This window comes from Schistocerca serialis, chromosome 6 (genome assembly GCF_023864345.2).
Source record: "Schistocerca serialis cubense isolate TAMUIC-IGC-003099 chromosome 6, iqSchSeri2.2, whole genome shotgun sequence".
Lineage (NCBI taxonomy): Eukaryota > Metazoa > Arthropoda > Insecta > Orthoptera > Acrididae > Schistocerca > Schistocerca serialis.
The window spans coordinates 428,617,498-428,645,374 of record NC_064643.1 but is presented as its reverse complement, the minus strand read 5'-3'; the positions used below and the strand labels follow the sequence as shown (position 1 = coordinate 428,645,374).

Genomic DNA, 27,877 nt, shown 5'->3' with positions numbered 1-27,877 from the left:
AGGGGCAAACGCCCACCTGTCAGTTTGAATTGCGTCAGAATATGTGATGCATTATTTTGTTCTTCCATTTTTTCCATCGTTAGTTACGGATCATTAACACAGGTGTATTATGGAAGGCAGTGACTCCTGGAACCAAAGTACAGACATGTCTAGAAGTCTATGGTTCGAATGTAAACAAAGATCTGAGAATATACAATTTCGGAATTTCATACGCGTGTGGTTTTGTAGTTATTGTGTTTTGTTTCTGTGTGCGTGTTTCCTGTGTTACAAATGCCAAGAGTAAAGAAATTTAGCCCCAAACAAAAGTTTCGCAGCAACCAGTTCCAAACACAACCAAATAATACACATCAGTTGCCTCAATAGTCGCCCGTGGAAACTGTGTCTACAGGCAGTGCTTCTGGACATAAACTTTCGGTTTCTGAATGTATAATAACAAGCCTAGTACTACTGTGAGCAGCAGTAACGACGGAAATGTTATTGTGAACCTAAGTATGCTGTCAAGACTTTTGAAGAGTGTTGTGAAATGTAAGTACTGCAATTGTGAAGATAGTATTGACATTTCTGAAGACATTTCAGCAAGGAAAGGTCTTTCAAGTTGGTTAGTGATTGCCTGTAACTCGTGTAAGATGCACCGTGATACTATGACATTGCCAGTAACTGATAGTCGACATTACGGTGTAAATGTTTAGCTTGCGTATGCAATGCGATGTATTGGAAGGGGAAGGCGAGCTGCCCGGACCGTTTATGCAGTGATGGATTTGCCTCCACCTCCACCGAGGGTTGACAGATACAATGAATTAATACATAAGGCTTTATGTGCTCTAAGTGAACATCAGTGAATAGAGCAGCAGAAGAAGCAGTAGCCTTGTCTGAGAATACAGACATTGTAACAGCATTTGCTTAATCTATGCAGAAGAGAGCTCATACTTCTCTGAATGGAGTTGTAACTGCTACATTTATTGAAACGTATTTCAAGTAAATTTATTAACACCCATGTTTGTGTAAAGAACGTTGATGGCCCAAGTGAAAACATGGAAACGAAGGAGATCTAAACAGTTTTAGAAGATCAGAGGTCAGTTGTGGTGTGAGGTATGTAGGCTACCTTGGGGATGGAGACTGTAAAGAACACACTACTGTTGTTAATGACAGACCATATGGGGAAACTCTGATAGAAAAGCTTGAATGTCTTGGGCATCTACAAAAAAGAACGGGAGCTCGGTTGAGAAAATTATGTAAAGACTCCAGCGGAAAAAAACTCAGACGGAAAACACATAGGTGGTCCAGATCGTCTTACAAAAAGTGAAATTGATTCTTTGACTCAGTATTATGGACCAGCAATAAGGAGAAATGTAGGAGATTGGAAAATATGGGCTGTGCTGTTTGGGCAACATAGTTTCAGATTGTGTCAACAGATGAAATCCCACAGCATGGTTTGTGTCCAAAGTGTTCAAGTACTGGTTGAGCAGTGCTACGGGCTTACAATATAACCACAAGTATTCCTTACCATTTGCTGTAATGGAGGCAATTAGGCCGATATATAGGGATCTGGCAAATTAAAATCTACTTAGGAAATGTACGCATGGTCTCTCAGAATGCAAATGAAAGCTTCAACAGCTATAAATGGGAGAGAATGCCCAAAACTGTATTTGTTGGTCTGACAGTGCGGAAGATTGGTGTAATGGATGCAATAATAACATTCAGTGATGGTGCAATTTCAAGAATCAGTGTTATGAAGAAATCTAACATCCAGATTGGAATATGGCTTCAGCTCAAACTGCTATTGATAAACAACTTAAACGGAGACAGCTGCAGAAGCTGCTTCTGCTACCAAGGAGTCAAGGATAAAGAAAAGAATGAAGAGAGAGAGTATGGAGGATAAGGAAACAGGACAACTGGAGTAGGCTGCTTGACTGTTCTAAACGAGCATATTAGTAAGTTATAAAACTGTAAATCTTCTTTTGTGATTTACCGAAAACTTGAATTTTCATCATTCAGGTACACTTTTCTTCTAAATGACTGAAGTTAAACTCACAAACATTGGCACAGATATTTAGAATATCCTCCACTACCTCCCTTGCCTATTATTTCCTGAAAAATTTATAACATGATGATGATGTCGATGATATTTGAGTTACATTTTTAAATATTTTTGTTGTTGTAAAATAAATTACTTATCTTTTTCACAGATCATCATCGGGGGAGAAAATTGGAGGCATAAAACACTTAGGCCTATGTAATGTCTGTACTCTGACTCTTTTTCCAAACTGTGCAGTCAGTGGTTCCAAAGAAAATGGTACCACAGTGAAATAGTGTTCCGTTTTTTATACTATTATAAATGTTGTTGTCAGTACCAAAATGTAATAATTATCTCAATGATTTTTTGAGAAAAGCTTTGACTAATGGTCCTAATTGTGTGTAAGAATTTTGAGCTCTCTCTCATTTATAGATCAGTTGCACTATGATGATGAAGATAATGCTAAAAATGCTGCCTGGTCAGGGTCATGTCCCCTTAAGTAAATTAGAATATTATGGTGTCACTGGCAGTGCTGCTGAATGCTTCAAGTCTTAGCTAACAGGGAACAAACTGGACATTGCGAAATGTCTGTGGAGTAATCAGTCGATCTTCATCTGATTGGTAATTAATTACATGTGATGTTCCTTGAGGCTCCATTTTAGGTCTGTTGCTTTTTGTTGTGTACATTAATAACCTCTCATATATTACATTGCCAGATGATAATTTTGTTTGCAAACCCCAACATTGCAGTAAACAGCAGGTCAAGTACAGATTTAGAAATGACCTCTAATCAAACTTCCGCTTACATTAATAAATAGTTTAAAATTAATTCACCGTCATCAGACTTTGGAAAGACCCACTGTATTTGGAACCTGTAAGAGATTAGCGTCCAGCACATGTATAATGTATGAAGACGTGTAGATAGAAGAGGTTGACAGTGACAACTTGATAACAAATTCACTTGTGAAGTGCATACCACAGAATTGCTGAAATGCCTAAACAAGTCTGTATTTGCAATGCAAATGATGTCTGTTGTAGGAGAGAGAAATATTAAAAAACTTGCATCCATACTTTGCTTACTTTCATTCTATTAAGTCATATGGGATCATATTCGGGGGTAACTCGTCAAACCAAGCGAAAGTTTTTAGAGGGCAAAAGCGTGTAATAAGACACATTTGTTGTGTTAGTTCAACAACATCATATAGAAGCCTGTTCAAGGAAATGAATATTCTAACCACTGCTTCTCAGTATATTTATTCATTATTGAAATTTGTTGCAAATAATGTGTCTCTATTTCCAACCAATAGCTCAATATGCAATATCCATACTAGACATAAGAGCATTGAGACTTAAAATCAATTACCTTTCTCCAAAAAGGGGTCCACATTTTCAGTAAATTCCCATCAACCATTAAAAATTTGGTTTCATGTAAAGCACAGTTAAACCAGAATTTGAAACACTTTTTGGTAGGCAACACCTTCTACTGTATAGATAAATGTCTTAACAGGGACTGTTAGACGAACTTAAGTAAAAATGTCTATTAGATTTCAGTTTCGACAGCACTTGGTCACAACAGTCAACATTAGGCATTTTCCATGTTTTATTCTGACAGTGTGTGAATTCTGTAAAAATTAGCAGTTCCAGTTTATTGTAGTGTTTTCACATATCTTGATAATCTTTTGACAAATGATCAGGGAAGTGAGAGACAGCAGTATGCAGTTGCACTGCCAGCATAATAGAGTCTTTAAATTGTGAAATATCACAAATAGGAATTTTCTGTGATTTGTCCAAAGCATTTAGTTGTGTGAACCATATTACGTTACAGAAATTACAATTCTATGGTATAAATGGAACAGCATATGAATGGTTTAAGTCATATTTACAGAACAGGAAGCAAAAAGTTTCTGTATATGGTTTAAGTGATTTAAGGAAGTTTCCCTCTTCATCTAACTGGTATGAAATTACATTAGATATTCCACAGGTTTTGACCATGGTTCCCCTTCTATTCTTCATATATGTGAATGACCTCCCTTCTTATCTGAAATAAGAAGCTAAATTGACACTGTTTGCTGATGATACAAGCATCATTATTAATCCAGTAAAAGAAGCTGCAATAGAAAATGATGCAAATAATGTTTTTGGAATGGGCTTGCTGTAAACTTTGAAAAAAACACAATACACCCAATTTTCTGCAAGGAATACAGTTCGTTCAATAAATATAACACATCGGCAGAAGTCAGTAGCCAAGGTAGAGCAAACTAAGCTATTATAACAACAAAAACAATCAGTTATTAATAAAATTATTTAACTGAATAGACAAAAAAATCTACTCACCAAGCGGCTGCAGAACACACACATAAAAGACTGTTGTGATTGGCAAGGTTTCGGAGCCAGTGTCTCCTCCTTCAGGCAGAAAGGTTGAAGAGAAAGGAAGAAGGGTGAAGGAAAAGGACTGGAGAGGTCTAGGAAAAGGGGGGGTAGATTTTGGGAAAGTCACCCAGAACCGCAGGTCAGGGGAGACATACCATATGGGCTTCTCATCCCGTATGGTGTAAGTCTCCCCTGACCTGCGGTTCTGGGTGACTTTCCCAAAATCTACCCATTTTCCTAGACCTCTCTCCAATCCTTTTCCTTCACCCTTCATCCTTCCCCTTCAGCCCTTCTGCCTGAAGAAGGAGCCACTGGCTCCGAAAGCTTGCCAATCGCAACAGTCTTAATGTGTGTGTTCTGCATCCGCTTGGTGAGTAGATAATGTGAATGCCAAATAAAGCTTGTTATGACAGAACGGCCTGTAATTTAGCCTAATGTTTACATTCGTCCCGTATTTAAACACGCTTTGGCATATTTAACTGGTTTTTTGTCTCAAAACTAAAACCAAAGTTAAGTTCAGAAATGTATATACAATAACGGACAAGCCTCTGATGAGTATTTTGATGCATATTACGTACATATACTGACAGTATCTATATAAACTAGTTTGTGGCTCTAATTATATTTTGATACATGGTCTTAGTGTAAGATGCTGTAATTTGCGAAAATGTGATCTGTGAACTCATGCTTCACTTCATATTTTAGCACTACAATGGACTGTATACAAGATGAAGATCGCAAACGACGACTGCGTCAGTTGGAAGAGGAGATTCAAGATCCTCGTAGTGTTGCAAATGTTGACTGCTTGTTGGTAAGTTTAATTCTTCAAGCCTTCTGTTAAACTCTGATGCCTGATTCTCACTCCTAATCCTTTATTAAGAAGGTCTACCTACAGTCACCCCTTGTGCCTAAATTACTTCTGTACTACTTCTTAAGTTTCTTGCTACCTTTCATTCCAATTTCTGTTTCTTTCCATTTTGCTTTACACAGTTTCTTTCATGTTTACATTGATTTAATTTCAGGATACAGTTCAGGCCTTAGTTTCGGACTGTGATCACCCAGCTGTTAAACGAATGAAAAATATAGAAGCATATATGAATAGATGTGAGTAATATTTTGATGTAATTTCTGTTTTTTATTGCTGAGTTTTAAACTTTTCAAGCATAAAACACATTTGGTAATGAGTGAGTGAGCATATCAGTGATGTTCATTAATTTAATAAGTTTAATAAAATGTAAAAATAATTGCATGTATTCACTGTTCCATCAGTTTGTGGTAGAATGTTTTGTTCATTATGAATGAAGCACACAACACTGATGTAATATTCTACAATATTTATTATTTGTTACAGGAACCAATTTTTGGCTGTTCTGCCATCATCAGTTATACTTAGCTTTGTACCTGATGATGGTGTAACAGCTGAAAACTGGTTCATGCAACAAATAATAAATATTGTAGAATCTTACACCAGTGTTGCGTGTATTTCATTCATAATGTACATAAGTGACAGCAGGCTGGACAGTGGCAATTGTCATGACTGTCATGGAGTATAAGCCAGTAGAGGTTTGGGACAGAAACTGTTGGCGAGGTGTGGAATATTGTTAAGTTGTAATTCACACATGCAGAACTAAATTTGGAGATTGAAGGTTTTAGGGAAGGAAAATTATGAGAAATTGCTACACAATGCTGGAAAAATTTAAGTTCTTTGTGTACATTTAAAGAATTTCCAGCTTTCATTCATAGTCAGTTGTGAACCTTACGAATTTGTGTCTCAAATTGTGCATATGTCGTTATTCGGTCATGTCTATTGTTCCTTTATTGGATTTCTCATTTCTTTTCCTACCAGCTAATTCTTGTAGAGAAGTAAGATATCGACAGTTTCCTGTTGAGATCTGTCATTGTTTTGTCAGTAGCTATTGATCAGCTGCTGTGTATTGTGGTATTATGTTTTAGGGCAGTTAGATTGATTCATTCCATTGTTTTGTGTGTTGATTTGTTTATTTACATGTTTGGCAGAAAATACTACCTCCTTCGCTACAGGTTGTGTCGATTACATTTTAAGCAACAATGGAAATATACTTTAACATTGTATTTGCTATTTAGTTATCTGCTTAATAATTGTAATTTTTGTGTAATTTTGATACTTCTAGATGATTCTGTGGCAGCCACTATTTGTAGGTTACGTATGAAGACAGATGACTTTTCTCTTATTAAAGTCATTGGTAGAGGAGCCTTTGGTGAAGTCCAGTTGGTAAGAACAATGCATTTTATAAAAATTGAACTTCATATGCTGTGTATTCTAATTTACAGAGTGTAAAATGTTCGTGACAGACAAAATATGTGAATGTTATTACTTAATCTTTTATATTAATTAGAATCATGCATACATGATTAGTGGTGCCTGTGATACGCAGTTTGGAGGGTTCTTTTTTTGTAGTCAGTGAAGAACAGGTACTTATCCATTGCTCACATAATTAAGAAAGAATATAATTACACTTGTTTGTTAAGTATGCAGCAGATATATACTTCACAATTTATTTATTCAATTAATTCATTGAGTGCTGGTTAGAGTTCACAATGCCAGTGGTTTCTTTCAACTGCTGAAAAATAGCATTGGCACTGTTAGTCTAGCCAACATCATGCAAGGGCGCGCGCGGGTGTGTGTGTGTGTGTGTGTGTGTGTGTGTGTGTGTGTGTGTCATCGTCATTACTCATCCAACCCAGAATTAATCATGACTGCGCTTTAATGACTATTTGTGCTCCTAGTATTTTATATAATTATTTAATCATTGAATGAGCATTATAACCTGTCTGGTAAGAACTTCTCAGTTGTGGTTATTTGTTAAGTGGAGACCGCATACCACTCTGTGCTCACTTCAACCAAACGTTGACAATGTGCCATTTTCTGACACAGTTTACATTTTAATGTGTGTTTGCCATCTGAATTATAAGATATCGTAGCGGATGCAGCATGAGCTGTAGATCACATTTTACTTTTTATTCATCATAGTAATATGACGAAGGAAATTTAACTTTAAGCAGCTTGAACATACTCATTAAAGAGTAAAAGTTTTCAACCTTTCCTCTACTCCAGTCTATTAGACTCTGAATATTATCAACTTCATCTCCATCTGGTAATTGACCAATTAATGTTATGTATGAACTAAGATGTTTTGTATTCTAAAGCAACAACAACAAGATAACACTGATAATAATTGTAATTGTGTAATGAATGTTTAAAGTTCTTAAGTCATCCAGGAGGAGTTTGAAGTCCCTGTCGGGTGTTCCTACTTTAGGCTGTCTGTGGTTTCTGTTAATTTTTCTGTCTAATGGTGAAGTTATGGTTTTTGCAGTAAGACCACAGCTGCTTCTTTTTGAGTATATAGCTTACATTAATCTGCAAATGCCTTCAAGTAGTCTTGAGCATTTCGTGTATCTCAGATACTCTTAGTTGTTTGGATTTTGTGAATTCAGGTTTGATAATGCCAGAGGACACCATTCAATTTGATAATGAAATAGTTCATTTTACAGCAATTGAGGATTTTAGTTGTTTGATGTTGAGTTTGCAGAAAGTAAAATTCTTTGAAAAACCAGTCGTACTCAAGGTGAACAATTTACGTGGAAAGAGCATTGTGACCAACTGAGGTGGTGCAGGGAGCTCGTATTCAGAACAATGGCAGTTCAAATTACCATCTGACCATCCAGATTTGGGTTCCTTGTAATTTCCCTATATTATTTTAGGTGAATCCTGGGATGGTTCCTCTCAGAAAGACGTAGCCGATTTCTTTCCTCATCCTTCCAAAATCTGAGCTTGTGCTCCATCTCTAATGCCCCAGTTGTTGATGGTGAAACATAATCTTCTTTCCTGTTTTTGTTTGAGATTTGTTTCCCAGGCTAGAAACTTGTTATGAAATAAGCTTTGAGGAACATTTTTAAGTACAGCTGCAAAATGCTTATTTGGGGATGTGAAAGCCCTATTTGATTGAGTGTGTGACTGATGGAACTTCAGAGTTCGACTTTGTAAGCTTAGTCGGATAGTGTACTACCATCCTTGTGTATCAACACACAAACCAATAACATAGATTGTAACAACAGTTATCCTGAGCAAGGAACCAAGTACTTTTCTATTACATTTGTGCAGGTTTGATGCAGGAAGATGTTTCTAGTGGTGGTGTGGCATCCTGTCCAGTTGAGGAGCCCACATAGGCCAGCCTTCACACTGTGGAAAGTTCCATTTTTCCATTTTGATATTAGGATATGGCACAAATCCAAGAATAGCTGGCATAGGTGTTACTGTGCTAGTTAATTAGTGTGAGACATGGCGATAGACATGCTGATCACTTTGTGCCATCGGTATGTGGTAGGTACCATATTTACCCAATTATAAGATGAGGTTTCTTTCCCAAATTCATCATTCATCTTATATTCGCAGATTGAACTATTGCTGCTGAGGTCAACATTGTTACATTGTTTAATAGAATGTATAGGGGTCAAGACATTAGTACAATTTATATGCCAACTAGCTCCACAGATGATGAAGAGATTAAAGAAATGTTTCAAGAGATAAAAGAAACATTCAGATAGTTAATGAAATCAAATATTTGATTTTCATATTTACATCTACATCAAGGTGGTTACTTTGCTATTCACAATAAAGTGCCTGGTAGAGGGTTCATTGAAACACCTTCAAGCTCTCTCTCTACCATTCCATCCAAAATGGTGCGTGGGAAAAACGAGCACTTAAATATTTCTGTGCGAGTCTTGATTTCTCTTATTTTAATGCAATGATCATTTCTCCCTATGTAGGTGGGAGCCAACAGAATGTTTTCGCAATCAGAGGAGAAAACTGTTGATTGAAATTTCATGAGATCCCTTTGCAACAAAAAACCACTGTTGTTTTAATGATTGCCACTCCAATTCACATATCATATCTGTGGGACTATCTCCCCCATTTTGTGATGATACAAAATGAGTTGCCCTTCTTTGAACTTTTTCGATGTCATCTGTCTGTCCCATCTGATGTGGAACCCACACCACACAGCAATATACCAGATAGGACAGAGAAGTGTGGTGTAAGCAGTCTCTTTATCTGCCAATGAATCACAGTCTTTGGTTTGCTCTACCCACATTGTTATCTATGTGATCATTCCAATTTAGGTTAATTGTAATTCTAATCCCTAAGTATTTAATTGATTTTACAGCCTTCAGATTTGTGTGACTTATCATGTGATCGAAATTTAGCTGATTTCTTTTAGTACTCATGTGAGTAACTTCACATTTTTCCTTTTTCATGGTCAATTGCCACTTTTCACACCATACAGATATCTAAATCATTTTGAAATTTGTTTTGGTCATCTGATGACTTTACAAGATGATAAATGACATCATCATCTGCAAACAATCTAAGAGGGCTACTCAGATTGTCTTCTATGTTGTTAATATAGACAAGGAGCAATAAAGGGCCTATAATACTTCCTTGGGGAATGCTAGGTATTACTTCTGTTTTACTTGATGACTTTCCGTCTATTACTAAAAACTGTGAAGTTTCTGACAGGATATCACGAATCCAGTCGCACAACTGAGGTGATATTTCATAGGCATGCAGTTTGCTTAGAAGACGCTTGTGAGGAACGGTGTCAAAAGCCTTCTGGAAATCTAAAAATATGGAATCAATTTGACATCCCCTGTCGATGGCGCTCATTACATCATGTGTGTAAAGAGCTAGTTGTGTTTCATGAGCATGATATCTTCTGGATCTGTGCTGACTGTGTCAATACATCGCTTTCTTCGACGTAAGAACACAGTATATGGTCCAAAACCCTACTGAAAATTGATGTTAGTGATATGGGCCTGTAATGCAGCAGATTTATCCTATTTCCCTTTTTCAGAATTGGTGTGACTTGAACAATTTTCCAGTCTTCAGGTACAGATCTTTCTATAAGCGAGCAGTTGTATATAATTGCTAAATATGGAGCTATTGTATCAGCATACTCTGAAAGAAACCTGACTGGTATATAGTCTGGACTGGAGGCTTTGCCTTTATTAAGTGATTCAAACTGCTTTGCTACACTGAGGATATATACTTCTATGTTTCTCATCTTGGCAATTGTTCTTGTTTGGAATGCAGGAATATTTACTTCATCTTCTTTGGTGAAGGAGATTCGGAAAACCGTGTTTAATAACTCTCTGCTTTAGTGGCACTGTCAACAGTGACTTTACTATTCCTGTCATGCAGTAAAGGTATTGATTGTGTCTTGCCACTGGTGTGCTTTATGCATGACGAGATTCTTTTTGGGTTTTCTGCCAGATTCCAAGACAGAGCTTTGTTGTGGAAATTATTAAAAGAATCTCACATTGAAGCATGTGCTATATTTTGAACTTCTGCAAAACTTTGCCAATCATGTGGATTTTGCCATCTTTTAAATGTGACATGCTTTTTTTTTTTTTTTTTGTAGTTTCTGCAATAGCGATCTGACCCGTTTTGTGTACCATGGGGGATCAGTACCATCACAAGTTAATTTATGTGGTATATATCTCTCAATTGCGGTTGATACTCTCTCTTTGAAATCATTCCACATCTTTTCTTCGCTTACATGATCAAATTGGAAGGAGTGGAGACTCTCTCTTAAAAAGGCATTAAGAGTATTTTTTATCAGATTTTTTTAAATAGATGTACTTTGTGTTTTCTTTTTGATGGTTATGGGTGTTGCGGTACTCGGCCTAGCAGCATCTGTGTTGTGGTCGCTAATCCCTGTATCCATCATGATGCTCCCGATTTGTCCAGAATTATTTGTGGGTAAGAAGTCAAGTATGCTTTCGCAACCATTGACGATTTGAGTGGGCCCTTGAACTAATTGCTCAAAATAATTTTCTGAGAAAGCATTCAGTACAGTTTCGGATGACGTTTTATGCATGCCGTCAACTTTAAACATATAATATTTCCAGCATATAAAGGGTAGATTGAAGTCACCACCGACTATAATTGTATGGGTGGGGTACCTATTTGAAATGAGACTCTAGTTTTCTTTGAACAGTTCAGCATCTTCTGAGTTGAGGTACACTTGATTTAAAAAGAAATGGTCATCATTAGCATTGGGTTCTGATTTTGGCTAGCACAAGACTGTTACGCAAGCTCAATACCACCACAAACATTTACATAGACCTTGAATTTCCGCAGTGTGTACTTAACAATTTTTTAAAAACAGTGTGCAACTCCCTGCCTTCTGTGGTTAAGTTTGCATGAGTGGCTGCTATTATTAATAAAAATCTGCATATATTACGCAGAATTTTGTAATAAAAACTAGTTCTTAGAGGGCCTGATGGCAACTGGTTTAATTATGTGTCAATTTTAAAAGACAATTAATACCTGAGATATTTCTGTTTTCATTAAAAGTAATAGATTGCTTTGCTTATTTTTCATTAGCAAGGCAAAGCTAAGGAGATTCTCGTCATCTGCTGTTAAGCGGCCAATCGAAAATGTACTGATCTCAATGCAACAAAAATGTTAATGATTGAAGCTTTAATTTAATTTCACTAGCTTTAGAATATTGAATGAGAAAAACAGAGAATTCTCCTGCATTTGCATTTACATTTAATAAATGATTTAATAAGAATAACTGTTTTGCCAGCGTAATGGCCAGCCTATGCTGCAAGAGAAACCGTGGTCCCCTCCGGAGCACATGCTAAAACAACAAATTTACACAAAATATTGATTCACTTTTATGAGAAGTGCCTGCTGTAGAAAAAGTAAATGTTATTATATGGAAATATGTTAATTCTGAACAGTTGTACAGAACTTTCACACTTTTACATCCAGCCAATCGTCCATACAAGAATCGAAGACAAGAGCTTCAGTAAGATTTATCTTTAGTTCTTTAGAAATTTCTTTCTTTTTTTTTCAAAATGTTAATGCTCATTGCACAAAACACATCACATTTTAACACTTCTAGCATCACATGACAAATTATTCATCAGAATAAAAAACTCATTTTGTTTTTTTAATAAATATATGTGGCGTTCCGCCACACCGTACTCTTTCACAGGATTTTATTGGGGAGCTGGAATTTGTAATAGGAAAAGGAAGAGATGAACAAAATAGTAGGTGAATATGGATTGGAGGAAAAGAATGAAGGAGGAAGCTGTGTGGCAGAATTTTGCACAGACCATAATTTAATCATCACAAACGCTTGGTTGAAGAACATCTAGTTGCCGAAAATGCTGCAGATGGCTTCAGTAGCTGCTTCACTATGCGGGCCGTTAGGATACTCCCTTCCTGCACAAGTTTCTCTGAACTATTCACATGGAAATTCTCTCTCCAGCTATCTTATACTTGTGCAATCCCCCCTGGCCTAAACCTCCATTAACCTGTTCGCACTGTCTCACCTTGCCTTTTCCCTTCTCTTGTCCACACCACTTCTTATCTGTCCAGACTATGCACAACATTCTCCCACCATCCTTCTCATTCTCTCTCTCTCTCTCTCTCTCTCTCTCTCTCTCTCCCCCCCCCCCCTCCCTCCCCCTCCCTCCCCTGCCCCACTTTTCAACCCCTCTTCCTCCTCTACCCTCCCTTTCTCCATCATCTTCACTTTTCTCTCTTTTTACACCCTCCTTTCCTTCCCCCCTCTCCCTCTTCCTACATATCTTTTTGCTCTACCCTCTGTACTCTTTCCATATTGTTGCGTGGCCAGAGTCATCTGTCCAAAGAATTTCCTTTTTCTCGCCTACCCCTCTCCTTGCGTCCTTTCATATCTTGTCCCCACCGCCATCAGCTCAGGCAACTGCTTTCCGTAACTAGTCTTGCTGTGACCATGGGATAGTGGATTTTGATGGTTGTGTGTGTGTGTGTGTGTGTGTGGGGGGGGGGGGGGGTTGTTTATTACTTTAGCTAGAAAAAGAGCTATTGCTCAAAAGCTAGAGTGAATGCTGTTTTCTGTTACTTGATTGTGTGCTCCATATATCAATCTGCTACAGGTAAGTGGTTGTCTTTCCTCTACTTTATGTAAAGAGTAACATAGTTATCCTTGGTTACATGTTTCTTTCTTTAACTTTATACAGTCATCTTCATGTTTCCAAGCTTTCACCTAAGATGAAAGTGTTCTGTCTCATTCTCACTCTGTGTCATGTTGTTCTGGTCGGTCAAGCTGAAGCCTTTGTGTCCTATCTACATTCCACTAAAACCCCTGAAGGTGACACCCTCTAAGCAAGTGTACCTTTCTTCCATATTATGAAAACAGTTTCCTTCCTTCTAGCACCACTACGAACTTTACTTCAAAAGTCAATAAAATTCATCTGGGCGTGTGATTGCCTTGTCAATGTGTAAAATTCTTTGAAGTTTTGGCCTCTGTTGCAAATGGTCTACCTCAGAGTGTCTTTGCTGCTGAATGAGAGAAGTTTTGGTTCTTATGTACTGGTGGAAGAGGCTGTTATTGTAATGTGATAGGGTATTGAGGGTGAGGAGGGGGGATGTTAGCTGTCCTTTATTGGTGTTTGAATTACTTCTTTTCATTGGTGGAAATACACATTCTTGATTGGTGTTTGCTTAACTGCTTATTGCTGCTGTTCTGCAGTGCTCTTACTCGTGGCAACAAGATGCTGGAAGTCAGTACCCATCCTCCCTATTCTTGTTGGCAGATCAGTTGGCTTTTTCTATCACCCCTCTCTAGTCTTCCTTGTGAAGGTAAGAAACTGTTTCAGCAGTCTGTGGGCTTTTTGAAATTCTGCCTGTTTGCTACACTCATCCTGATGTTATGCCACTGCTGACTTGATACATTGTCTTACTCGGATATATCTTTCATGTTCAGATATTCGTGTGCTGATCGGTCGCCCTGTCTCGCCTACACTAGTCCACACTTGCATCCAGTTTTGTAAACTCCAGCAGGATATACCTTGTCAGTTGCATCTTTCATTGAGCCAAGAACATCTTTTATTCTGTAGCTGCTTCAGGAAAATCGGTTTGCTACATGCTCGACAGAGCATATTGTCCACATGTTCATTTAACCTTTGAACACCCAGCAGCAGGGCGATGTTTAGTCCTTTCTTCTGTACTTCCCTAGGGCCTTCATCCTTTGTCTCTCTAGTTTTATCTGTCATCTTCATCTCATAACCATTGGCCCCAGAAATGGTCCAGAGGTTTTGTAGTTAAGCTTTCAGATGTTCTTCATGCTAATTCTGTGCACCCTCTTGGTTAAAATGTGCAGGATGGATTTCTTCTGTGTAGGGTGTTGTTGGGAGGAGTTGTATAGGTACCTGACCGTGCTGCTGGGTTTTTTACACTGAAGTGCCGGAGTAACTGGTGCAGGCATGCGTATTCAAATACAGAGATATGTGAACAGGCAGAATACAATGCTGCAATTGGCAATGCCTATATAAGACAACAATTGTGTGGCACAGTTGTTAGATCAGTTACTGCTACTCCAATGGCAGCTTATCAAGATTTAAGTGAGTTTTAATATGATGTTACAGTCGGTGCACGAGCATGGGACACAGCATCACCGAGGTAGCAGTGAAGTGGGTGTTTCCCCATATGATCACTTCATGAGTGTACCATGAATATCAGCAATTCAGTAAAACATCAAATCTCCGACATCATTGCTGCTGCAAAAACATCGTGCAAGAATGTGACCAACGACAGCTGAAGAGAATCATTCAACATGACAAAAGTGCAACCCTTCCACAAATTACTGCAGATTTCAGTGCTGGGCCATCAACAAGTGACAGCATGCAAACCATTTAATGAAACATCGTTGATATGGGCTTTTGGAGCCAAAGTCTCACTCGTGTACCCTTGATGACTGCATGACACAAAGGGGCCTGTCAACACTAACATTGGACTGTTGATGACTGGAAACTTGTTGCCTGGTCAGAAGAGTCTAGTTTCAAATTGTATCGAGTGGATGGATGTATGTGGGTATGGAGGCAACCATGGACCCTGCATGTCAACAGGGGACTGTTAAAGCTGGAGGAGGCTCTGTATAGGGGTGGGGCATGTGTAATTGGAGTGATATGGGACCCCTAATACATCTAGACATGATTATGTCAGGTGACACATACGTAAGCATCCTTTCTGATCACCTGTGTCCATTCATGTCCATTGTGCACTCTGATGGACTTTGGCAATTCCTACAGAGTGGCTTGAGGAATGCTCTTTTGAGTTTAAACGCTCCTGCTGGCCCCCAAACTCCCGAGACAAGAACCTTATTGAGCATCTCAAGGATGCCTTGCAATGTGCTGTTCAGAAGAGATCTTCATCCCTTCGTACGTTATGGATTTACGGCCAGCCCTGCAGGATTCATGGTGACAATTCCCTCCAGCAGCACTTCAGACATTAATCAAGTCCATGCTGTAGTGTTGCGTCACTTCTAGCGTGTTTGTGGGCACCCTATGTGATATTAGGCAGGTGTCCAGTTTCTTTGGCTCTTCAGTATATATGCTCTGTGGCCAAGTTTACCATCAGGCTTTCGGTTAGCTTCCATGTTGAGAAAGGCAGCAATCTATTCTTTTCTATCTCTGTAGTGAATTCAGTTTTGCTGTGCTGCTGATTGAGATGCTGGTGGAAGTTCTGTAACTCTTCTTCTCCAACATATTGGAGCCAGCAGTCTGAGCATAATGATGGGGATTGGAGTGCAGTTTCTTTAACAACACCATCTATCTGTTCATAGAATTTACTTTTTCAGCTGAAGGAGATGGTCATTAAACAGTGGAACAGTAGCTCCCAGTCATTGGGTGCCTTGTGTTCCTCTAAGTTGTTCACAGTGTGTGACACTGGTTTATTTGTGAATAAGGACTTCGCATCAAATCTGGCCCTTAAGTTCATAGCCGAAATACACTTTTCTATTAATTAAAAGTGCTACAAAATGGGTGGAACCCTTACTGTAAGACTCTGCGTGGCTCACTAAATGTCAGCGCTTCAGAGCCAGTTCTTTCACTAGTCTTTTGGTTGATGAATTAGTGTTATTCACTGTGGGTTTAAAGGGAAAGCCTCTTTGTGGACCTTTGGTACACCATATATTCCTAATGCCTGTGGGACTTTTGGGATGAGGCTTCTATCTGTGTCAAAGCTAATTCTAATTTTCTTTATCAGTGTTGATTTGATTACCTTGGCTACTGGATCCCCCTTAAGTCCACTGTCATGGACAGGTATCTAAACGTCTCCTCCCACAACCACCCTGTGCAGATGGAATCTGCCTGAACATTTTAGCTAAAAGGAGCCACAGGATTAGCGATGAACATCTGGAGGCAGAACTAGAAAACCTCAGATCCATTTTTGGAGCCAATGGTTATCGGATGAAGGTGATAGATAAAACTGGTGTCAAAGGATGTAGGCAATAGGGAAGAGCAGAAGGAAGGACAGAACATATGTTGAAGGTATCACTGACTGTATGGGCAAACTTTCTGCAGAACAGGTATCAGGCTGAGTTTTCAAAGCAGCAACAGAATAAAATGTGTTCTTTGCTCATTGAAAGATGCAGTTGACAAGCTACATGCTGCTGGAATTTATGAAATTGGGTGCAAGTGTGGACTAGTGTATGTAGGCAAGATGTGGTGACCAGTCAGCACACGGATATCTGAACATGAAAGATATATCCGACTAAGACAACTCGCCAAGTTAGTGGTGGCAGAACACGAAGACAAATGTGCCAAAACGATAGGCTTCTGAGAAGCATGCATACTGACGAAACAGCCTCTTACCTTCAGGGGGGAAGGTTCTCTAGAAATAGCCAAGTGACTCATCAACATGAGTAGAGAGGACGAGTTCTGACTTCTGGCATCTTGGCTGCCAGCAGTAACAGTGCTACAGAACAGCAGCTCATCTGAAGCAATACACATATGCAGGTGCATTGAAGACCACAGCAGTCACAGGTACACACAATACTGGAATGTCTCAGCTAGTACTAGGCAGCAAGTAAACAGCAGGATATGTAAAATCCCTCCTCCTCGTGCTCAGTACCATATCAGATTGTGGTAACAATCTCTCCACCGGTATATAACAACCAAAACTTCTCTCATTCAGCAGTTAACTAAAACACGCTGAGGAGGACCATTTGCAACAGTGGCTGAAAAGTCTGAGAATATTATATAATGACAATGCTGTCACATTCCCACAATTATTTTATTGACTGACAACGGCTACGGAAGCCTAGACTTACGTTTGCTTCAAAACTCTGGTTACTTCCTCAGAAGATTCTTCACTATATATTTTCCAAAATAGTACATTATACTTCTCAAAATACTTTCATAACTACATCGTCTTTCCTATATACTCTCTACTTCAATCCAAATCCAGTAGTCTTTAGTTACCTACTTGAAGAACTGCTACATATTTCCACAAAATGTTGTACTCTTCAGCACCAAGTGTTTCTGACATACTTATTCCACCACTGATAACCTTTTCTTCATATGCCTATTACTTACTTTACAAAATCCATCATGCTTTCTTATATACGAGGGTTGGAACTTAAAAATAGCGGCAACTATTTATTCACAATCAATACAAAAGAGTTACATGTTTGCACCTGTTACTGTCTTTCAAAGTAGCCACCAACGCTGCATAGAACCAGTTGCCAGCAATGTGGAAGGCGTAGTATACCGGTAGCAGAGCCTGTTCTGTTGATGGTGCAAATGGAGCAGTCTAAAGTTATAGTGATTCTCATGTACGACTGTGATGGTGTTATCCTAATGCATTACATTCCTCCATGGCAGACCGTCAGTGCACAGTATTTCTGTTTCTTTTTGGAGCATCACCTGCGACCAGCTTTGCCAAAGAAGCGGCGACACTGTCTGCGCAACCCACCCATTATTTTGCACGACAATGTGCGGGCGCATACAGCACAAGCTGTGGATGCTCTGTTCGGTTGATCGGACTGGGAAGTTCTGTACCATCCGCCATACTCCCCGGAATTAAGTCCTTGTGACTTTGATTTGATTCTGAAAATGAAGGAACCACTTCGTGGCTTTCGCTTCAGAACTGTTATAGAGATTTGACAGGCAGTAGATCGCTCCATTTGCACCATCAACAGAACAGGCTCTGCTAACGGTATACTACACCTTCCACTTCACTGGTAACGGGTTCTACTTAACCCTGGTGACTACTTTGAAGGACGGTAATATGTGCAAACATGTAACTCTTTTGTATCGATTGTGAATAAGTAGTTGCCGCTATTTAAGTTTCAACCCTCGTACAATCCTGAATGGTTTGTAGCTCATTTCTCTTAAACATACCTCCCTAAGAGTGAAGAATGTTAAAGAGGAATAGATGCAGTTCAGAATGTCAGAAGAGGAAGAGTGACAGCAGAAAAAGAGAATACAGTATTATTGCCAGTAATTGGGGCATCTGGCAATCATAGGTCACCTGGCATTGCAAAGAATGCAAGTCCCCTGGTGCCATTATCCCCAATTTCTAATGGTAGTGCACCTATCTTTACCGTCTATTTAATTATGAATGACTTCTGATTCCCATGGTTTCACTAGTATTTTATACCCAAAATCATTATACCTTTCAAACAATTCATCTTTTCTGCAATGTCTTATGGGAATTAATGTCCTTTTTGTCTGGCATCAGTTTCTTTTACCCTGAAATGATACTCTTAATTTCCTTCCGTATATGTCCAGAATCATAGATTCCTCAGCAAAACCCAGTTTTCTGTTATACTTAATAAAAAGAACCTGCACATATCAGCGTGTCAACACTTAACCTAGGAATTATGAAAAAGTTGCTATAAAACTGGACCCTTCTTTGGCAACATTACATCATGCTTAACAAAAACCTTCACTTTCTCCATTATGACAATTATTTGAGATCCAGTAACAGGCGTTGTTGTTGATGTTTTCTTATTAGGTAGAGCCGCTATCCATTTCTGATTCAATGCATGTAGATCAACCCAGCTATCAACTAAATACTGCACCTATTTTTCCTGTACTGACAAATTAATAACCAGTTGTCCAGTCTCCTTCCTACAACTATTAATTGCAGAGTCTTCCAGCAAATTGTACACAATTTCCTTTGGCTCAAAGCTTTCTTCATTTCTAGAAATCACTCGCATATTTGCAGAATTGCTTCAAGTATCATCCCTCTTAACATTAGTCATTTTGTACAATAATGACACGTTAAAATACTTCATTAAATCTGAATTCACTCTTACTAGACTTCCACAGATGCTTCTTCCACTTTGTTCTCTTTCACATCTCTGCGTAACAACCCTTTCTTATTTGTGCTGTCCCTTATTCATGAAAAGATTCCTCATCTGTTTTTCTGTGTTTCTGATTCTTCATTTCTTTCAGTGAATCTGTATGTGGTGTGTGGGAAGAGTAATGAGACTGGGAACATTGTGAGTGATCTTGCAATGCTGTGTTGTTCTACTTGTGTAGACTGGTGGGTCCATTCCTTCCTGATGCACAGTCATAGTTTCAGCTATGTACAAGCCATCACATGGTTTTTGAAGGTGCCATCCGTGAAACTATGTTTTTGTTGTGTGTTACAAAAATAGGACAGCAGAATTTAGAGCAACATTATGCAACCAAGTTTTGTATTAAATTTGGAGAAATCACAAGTGAGACCTATGAAAAGTTGAAACAGACCTATGGGGAACATTCCTTATGAAGAGCACAAGTTTTTTGCTGGCACAAATTAAGTTTGGAAGGCTGAGAACATGTTGAAGATGAACCTCACTCAGAGAGACCTTCAACCTTGAAAACTGATGAAAACATCAAACATGTGTATGTTCTAATGAGATCAGACCAATGTTTAGCAATAAGGGTGATGGGTGACCTACTAAACTTAAACAGTTTCACTGTATATCAAATTTTGACCGAAGGCCAAACATTTTGCACATGTGAAAGGTTTGTGCCAAAATGGTGCCAAAAAAATCTCACAACTGAACAGGACAATTGAAGAAATGTGCGTTGATCATTTTGAGAGCATTGCCAGTGACCATGAATGGTTCATTTGTGTCATCACAGGTAATGAACACTGGATTTTTGAGTACAGTCCTGAGACAAAGCCCAAAGTGAAAAGTTCCAGACTGTGACATCTACTTGATTGGAAAAAGCTTGAATGAGCAAATCAAAGATCAAAACAATGCTGCTTTGCTTTTTTAACAGTAGGGATATCAAGCACAAAGAATTTGTTCCTCCAGGACAAACTGTCAGCCACTTTCATCATGGAATTTTTGACCCCAAAAGGCATTCCTGTTGTTCCACAGCCAGCTGGAGTGGCCGAGTGGTTGTAAACGCTACAGTCTGGAACCGTGCGATCGCTACGGTCGCAGGTTTGAATCCTGCCTCGGGCATGGATGTGTGTGATGTCTTTAGGTTAGTTAGGTTTAAGTAGTTCTAAGTTCTAGGGGACTTGATGACCTCACAAGTTAAGTCCCATAGTGCTCAGAGCCATCTGTTGTTCCACAGCCTCTCTGTTCACGAGATTTGAATCTTTGCAAAAATTTTGTTTTTTTTTAAATTGAAAATGTCTTACAAGACCATCATTTTGAGACTCTGGAGAACATTGAAAAGAATGTGACTGACATGTTAAAGGCTCTACCAATTGAAGCCTTTCAGCACTGCTACCAAGACTGGGAGCAATGACTCTACCAGTGTATAACTGTTGAAGGGAATTACTTTGAAGGAGACAGTATTGTTGTTTGGGGAAAAAAACTTTGGTAGATAAAAAAAAAAATAGTCTCATTACTTTTCTTTCAGAAAGACGTCCAAACCTTCAGTAAATATTTGTGTTTTAACTACACTCATTTTGCTTTTCTCAGTTGTAATTTTACTTGCTTTGCCTATGTGTTCTCTTCTTCCCATAGTCCCTGTTCTTAAAATGTATGGCTAGTGGATTTAAGTTACTACTTCCCATTCTACAAATGATTTATAGATTTAGTTCTCCATATTCTGGAATCCTGCACCACTTTCAGCTTGTATCCCCACCTGCTGTTTAAGATGTAGGTCTGTGTTGCCATGTATTGGTGCTCACAGTCTATAAATAGTTTCTCACTGTCTGTTACTTTGTCTTGGTACTGGAAAATTGTGCTAACTTCTTGCCACACCCCCACACCCCTTCCCCATTATTATATCTGTGCCGAAACATGCGTATCCCCTTGACTTCAACAGTTGTGTATTTCCTGTATTTTCTTGATTCCTAAAATTTGGTTCACCTGCCTCTCTTTCTGCATTTATTTTTCTGCCCTTTCTAAATAATCAATAAACTTTCCATTGTCGTGTCTAGGAGCTGCAATGATTTTGTTTTGCTAGTTCATGAGTAATGTCCTATCCAGACCCATTACAGTTTTCTCTGGATCCATTTTATTAGTTAAATATACAGGTTTATCATCTATTTTAAAGCAAACTTCTTTACACTTTTCTTTTCTAGGATTGAAATTTTCGCCAATTCAGAAAGTGTTTTCCGCTGCATTTGATTTTGTCTACCTCCCCAATATACCTTGAAAAAAGCGCCCTTAAACTTTTCCAAAGTATCACACTTGTCATTAGTAGTAACTGTTCATGTTCTCGCTTCCCTCAAAAATTTTGAAATAATGTATCCAATCTTTTGTCAGTCAGTTTGTCATCAAGGCAAAACATTTGAAAAACTGTTCCAAAACTCTTTTGGGTGAATGTTACTGGCAGGACCAATATCAAAAATTGTCTGTTAGTTACAGAAGCCATATCATATTACTGTGACAAAATTGCATTCTGTATTAGTAGTAGCTGTTCTAATGTTCTTTTTTACATTACACAATCTACTGTCATGTTTATGCAGTACATTTTCTGTTGCATTAAGTTGACTAGTCAACTGATCCACATTAGCTTCCACTACATTCACATGAGCAGATACATTCTTTTCAAATGGTTCACGTTTCTCACTTTCAACAGTAATTTTACTCTTCAAAGCTTCATATTTACTTTTACAAACAGATTCAACAACCTTAACCTTCTATATTACTTTTTGTATACAATTACTCTTTCATTGGCTACCCATTTACTCCCCTATGTGATTTCACTATTTACATTTTCTGAGGACTATTTGCATTTTGTGTTAACTTGAGAAATTCCTTCCTTGATTTTGCTATGAAACATCTGCAACTCTTTTTTTCCAACTTTGTTTAAGTCAAAAGGGTAACTTATCAGTATCTGAAAGATTTGAAGCTTTTGAGCTCATTATCCAAGGAACTTATTTTACTTGATTGTCTATCAGTTTTGTGATTGATGTTTTACTTCACATCCTTAAAATTTTTATTGACATCATAATCTATCTATCTCTCTCTCTCTCTTTTTTTTCCTCCCCTTAGTGTACATTAGCGTGGCAAACATTTCGTGGATGCATTCCAGTCTGCTTTTTTCAGACGCTATTTCCTATTTTTCCTTCTTAATGGGCAAGAAACCATATTTGATATCTGCTTCCATTGTTTCCTGTTCATATAAATCAATCTGATCAGTGGAAGCCACCTCAGAATGACTGGTGTCCATCAGGTGATTATTGTCAAAATTGAAACTGGCACTCGTAGTTGTATTAATTGTTTCCTGTTCATATAAATCAATCTGATCAGTGGAAGCCACCTCAGAATGACTGGTGTCCATCAGGTGATTATTGTCAAAATTGAAACTAGCACTCGTAGTTGTATTAATTGATACATCCTGTTTCAATTCTACCCTCACAGTTGGAGATAATTGCTTTACATTTTCAGCAGAAGCCTCATTTCCTTCTATCTCTTCTCCCTGTGTCTTTCCTAGAGAGCTAGTTCAGGTTCCACCCACACTGCAACACACCGCTTCCCCATGCTTCACTACCATTGAATTATCATTCCCTTCTATACTGACATTTATTTAACTCCAGAAAGCACCAGACAAAATAAACAAAACTTGTAGGCTGCAGTACCCAACATACTGTCACTGTGAATTCGAACAATTCACGGTGCAATACCAGAACACAAACACCGGCCTGTTATGGATGCTGTCAGTCCCCCTCCCCCGTCAGCCAATTGCTCAACAGCTCATATTACACTGCTTCTTCTGTTGTATGATTTATACCTCCCAGCAGCATCACATTGTAGTAAAGAACGACTTTCGCCACATGTATCTTCTTTTATTCTTATGTCTCACTGCTTTTCTATCATTTGCTCGCTTTGCTTCACTGTTCCTCGTCCATCACTTTCTTCTTCTAGTTCTGAACTCTTTAACAGCTTCTCTTAATTCAAAATATGAAATAATTTCTTTTCCCAGAATAAAATACACCGCATGTGACTGTGCAGTTAATGCTCTGACTTCCTAATAACATAGAAAGTACTCACTTTAGTAGCCAGTTTAAGGTTTTAACTCAGACCTCATACAGAAAGAGCAACATTTTTCATCAGAGAACAATGTACAAAAGCACATGGCGTGTAATAGTGTTGAATACTTGTTCAAATACTATGCCAATGATCTCTTTTCGACTCTTGAAAGTTTGTGGTTATGACTGCTCACCATGCCATGCAGAATTTGTACCCTCCAAAAGGAAAGTGTCAGTTTTTACTAAAAAATTAAATATTTCACAGATGTCATCCACAAATGATGATAAACCTTTATTAATAATTCATATTCTTGAAAGAACCAGAACTTCTTTTATGAAAATGCTTAGAGTTATGGGCTACATGATCTCTTGTCACAGGAGGAGACCATGGACTCCTTCCAACTTGTGCTCAAAATTCCTCTCCTGTGTGCAGAAGGTCTGTTCTCTGATTGGCTGAATAACACAGTAGCCAGTTGTCTTCAATTTTGACCCACTGTACCCAATACTCTCAAGGGTTGGACCAATCTTACGAAAAGGATAGATCGCTGCTTGCCATATAGAAGAGGTGTTGAGTCGCAAACAGGCACAACAAAAAGACTGCTAAAGATGTGAGCTTTTGGCCAAAAGGCCTTCTTGTGGAGTAGACAACACACACACATTTGTGCAAGTACAACTCTTCACACATGACCACTGTCTCTGGCCACTGACGTCAGACAGAGCAGCTGCACATAATGGGAGAAGCAGTTTGGATGGTGGGTGTAAGAAGAAGGCTCTAGTGGGGAGGGATAGGTATATGGAGGTGAGGTGGGGGACGGTAACATGCTGCTTGTGGCAATATGCATGAATGTGTTGGGGGTAGGGTAAGGCTGCTGGGTGCAGTTGGGGTGTTAGAGGGGGTGAGGGGGGAGAAAAGGGAATGGAAAAGGAGGGAGATAGAGGCAGGGAGAAAAGACACTGGGTGTGATGGTGAAATAGAAGGCTACATAGTGCTGGAGTGGGAGCAGGAAAGGGGCTAGGGAGGTGAAGGACAGGGACTAGTGGAGGTTGAGGGTAGGGGAGTTATGGGAACGTGGGATATATGGCAGGGAAAGTTCCCACCTGTGCAATTCAGAAAAGCTGATGTTAATACGAAGAATCCAGATGCCACAGGCTGTGAAGCAATCATTGACGTGAAGAAGATTGTGTTGGGCAGCATGCTCAGCAACTGAGTGGTCCAGCTGTCTCTTGGCCACAGTTTGTTGGTCGGTGGCCATTCATGTGGACAAACAGCTTGTTGGCTGTCGTGCCGATGTACAATGCAGCACAATGGTTGCAGTTTAGCTTGTAGATCACACAACTGAGCTTTCATAGGTAACCCCGCCTTTGATGGAATAGGTGATGTTTGTGACTGCAGCGGAGTTGGTGGTGGGAGGATGTATGGGACATATCATGCGTCTAGGTCTATTATAGGAATATGAGCCATGAGGCTTGTAGAGTGTATGTGCAATACTAGACGTGCAACAGCAAGCAAGCACAAAATGACAGATGGCACTGTTGCCAACATGGAAGCACAATCAAAGCCACTGAGCATCAATGCGTATTGCTACACCACAAGGCAGTCACCTGACTGATAAAAAAGAAATTCAAGACATTGAGAAAAATATTGAGCAACATGTGAATTGATGTACAGGTGTAGTTAAGAATTTTTTACAGAAATTAAGAACCATTAATAACCATCTAGAAAGAGAAGATTAAAGTTCTATGTGCAATGCATAGTATGGATCATGCCTGGCAGGCTAAGCGTTTCTGGAACTCCATAAACTGAAAGGAAAAGTAACCTTCAATGCTTTCAACAATGCACAGAAGAACTGCAGCAAGTTGGTATTCCAGAAGTGTGGTTGGGAACGGTGATAAATTCAGATGTATTGTGCACAAAACTTGAGATTCAGAGTGGAACAATAATCCATAAAATAAAGGGGACCTGTTGTGCAGGAAAGAAAGGCTTTACGTGGTAGGCTGAGGTAGGTTTTCAAAGCTAACTGGAAAGGTAGACTGAAAGCCAGCAAATGTTTTTGATTAGTGATACATGTTGTTGTTGTTGTGGTCTTCAGTCCTGAGACTGGTTTGATGCAGCTCTCCATGCTACTCTATCCTGTGCAAGCTTTTTCATCTCCCAGTACCTACTGCAACCTACATCCTTCTGAATCTGCTTAGTGTATTCATCTCTTGGTCTCCCTCTACGATTTTTACCCTCCACGCTGCCCTCCAATACTAAATTGGTGATCCCTTGATGCCTCAGAACATGTCCTACCAACCGATCCCTTCTTCTCGTCAAGTTGTGCCACAAACTTCTCTTCTCCCCAATCCTATTCAATACTTCCTCATTAGTTATGTGATCTACCCATCTAATCTTCAGCATTCTTCTGTAGCACCACATTTCGAAAGCTTCTATTCTCTTCTTGTCCAAACTATTTATCTTCCATGTTTCACTTCCATACATGGCTACACTCCATACGAATACTTTCAGAAATGACTTCCTGACACTTAAATCAATACTGGATGTTAACAAATTTCTCTTCTTCAGAAACGCTTTCCTTGCCATTGCCAGCCTACATTTTATATCCTCTCTACTTCGACCATCATCAGTTATTTTGCTCCCCAAATAGCAAAACTCCTTTACTACTTTAAGTGCCTCATTTCCTAATCTAATTCCCTCAGCATCACCCGACTTAATTAGACTACATTCCATTATCCTTGTTTTGCTTTTGTTGATGTTCATCTTATATCCTCCTTTCAAGACACTGTCCATTCCATTCAACTGCTCTTCCAAGTCCTTTGCTGTCTCTGACAGAATTACAATGTCATCGGCGAACCTCAAAGTTTTTATTTCGTCTCCATGAATTTTAATACCTACTCCGAATTTTTCTTTTGTTTCCTTTACTGCTTGCTCAATATACAGATTGAACAACATCGGGGAGAGGCTACAACCCTGTCTTACTCCCTTCCCAACCACTGCTTCCCTTTCACGTCCCTCGACTCTTATAACTGCCATCTGGTTTCTGTACAAATTGTAAATAGCCTTTTGCTCCCTGTATTTTACCCCTGTCACCTTTAGAATTTGAAAGAGAGTATTCCAGTCAACATTGTCAAAAGCTTTCTCTAAGTCTACAAATGCTAGAAACGTAGGTTTGCCTTTCCTTAATCTTTCTTCTAAGATAAGTCGTAAGGTGTTCCAGTGTTCCAGTGTTTCTACGGAATCCAAACTGATCTTCCCCGAGGTTGGCTTCTACTAGTTTTTCCATTCGTCTGTAAAGAATTCGTGTTAGTATTTTGCAGCTGTGACTTATTAAGCTGATAGTTCGGTAATTTTCACATCTGTCAACACCTGCTTTCTTTGGGATTGGAATTATTATATTCTTCTTGAAGTCTGAGGGTATTTCGCCTGTTTCATACATCTTGCTCACCAGATGGTAGAGTTTTGTCAGGACTGGCTCTCCCACGGCCGTCAGTAGTTCCAATGGAATATTGTCTACTCCGGGGGCCTTGTTTCGACTCAGGTCTTTCAGTGCTCTGTCAAACTCTTCACGCAGTATCATATCTCCCATTTCATCTTCATCTACATCCTCTTCCATTTCCATAATATTGTCCTCAAGTACATCGCCCTTGTATAAACCCTCTATATACTCCTTCCACCTTTCTGCTTTCCCTTCTTTGCTTAGAACTGGGTTTCCATCTGAGCTCTTGATATTCATACAAGTCGTTCTCTTATCTCCAAAGGTCTCTTTAATTTTCCTATAGGCGGTATCTATCTTACCCCTAGTGAGATAGGCCTCTACATCCTTACATTTGTCCTCTAGCCATCCCTGCTTAGCCATTTTGCACTTCCTGTCGATCTCATTTTTGAGACGTTTGTATTCCTTTTTACCTGTTTCACTTACTGCATTTTTATATTTTCTCCTTTCATCAAGTAAATTCAATATTTCTTCTGTTACCCAAGGATTTCTACTAGCCCTCGTCTTTTTACCTACTTGATCCTCTGCTGCCTTCACTACTTCATCCCTCAAAGCTACCCATTCTTCTTCTACTGTATTTATTTCCCCCATCCCTGTCAATTGCTCCTTTATGCTCTCCCTGAATCTCTGTACAACCTCTGGTTCTTTTAGTTTATCCAGGTCCCATCTCCTTAAATTCCCACCTTTTTGCAGTTTCTTCAGTTTTAATCTACAGGTCATAACCAATAGATTGTGGTCAGAGTCCACATC

General features: G+C 39.0%; 1 protein-coding gene across 1 annotated transcript in view; it reads left to right on the top strand.

The window, feature by feature from the left end:
* LOC126483709 (rho-associated protein kinase 2) overlaps positions 1-27,877 on the top strand; it is a 205,789-nt gene that overhangs the window by 4,536 nt on the left and 173,376 nt on the right. Inside the window, exons 2-4 of the mRNA XM_050106802.1 lie at positions 5,090-5,195; positions 5,407-5,488; positions 6,535-6,635. Coding sequence (XP_049962759.1) covers positions 5,097-5,195; positions 5,407-5,488; positions 6,535-6,635 — 282 coding nt within the window. The 5' untranslated portion in view covers positions 5,090-5,096. The remainder of the gene's footprint in view (positions 1-5,089; positions 5,196-5,406; positions 5,489-6,534; positions 6,636-27,877) is intronic.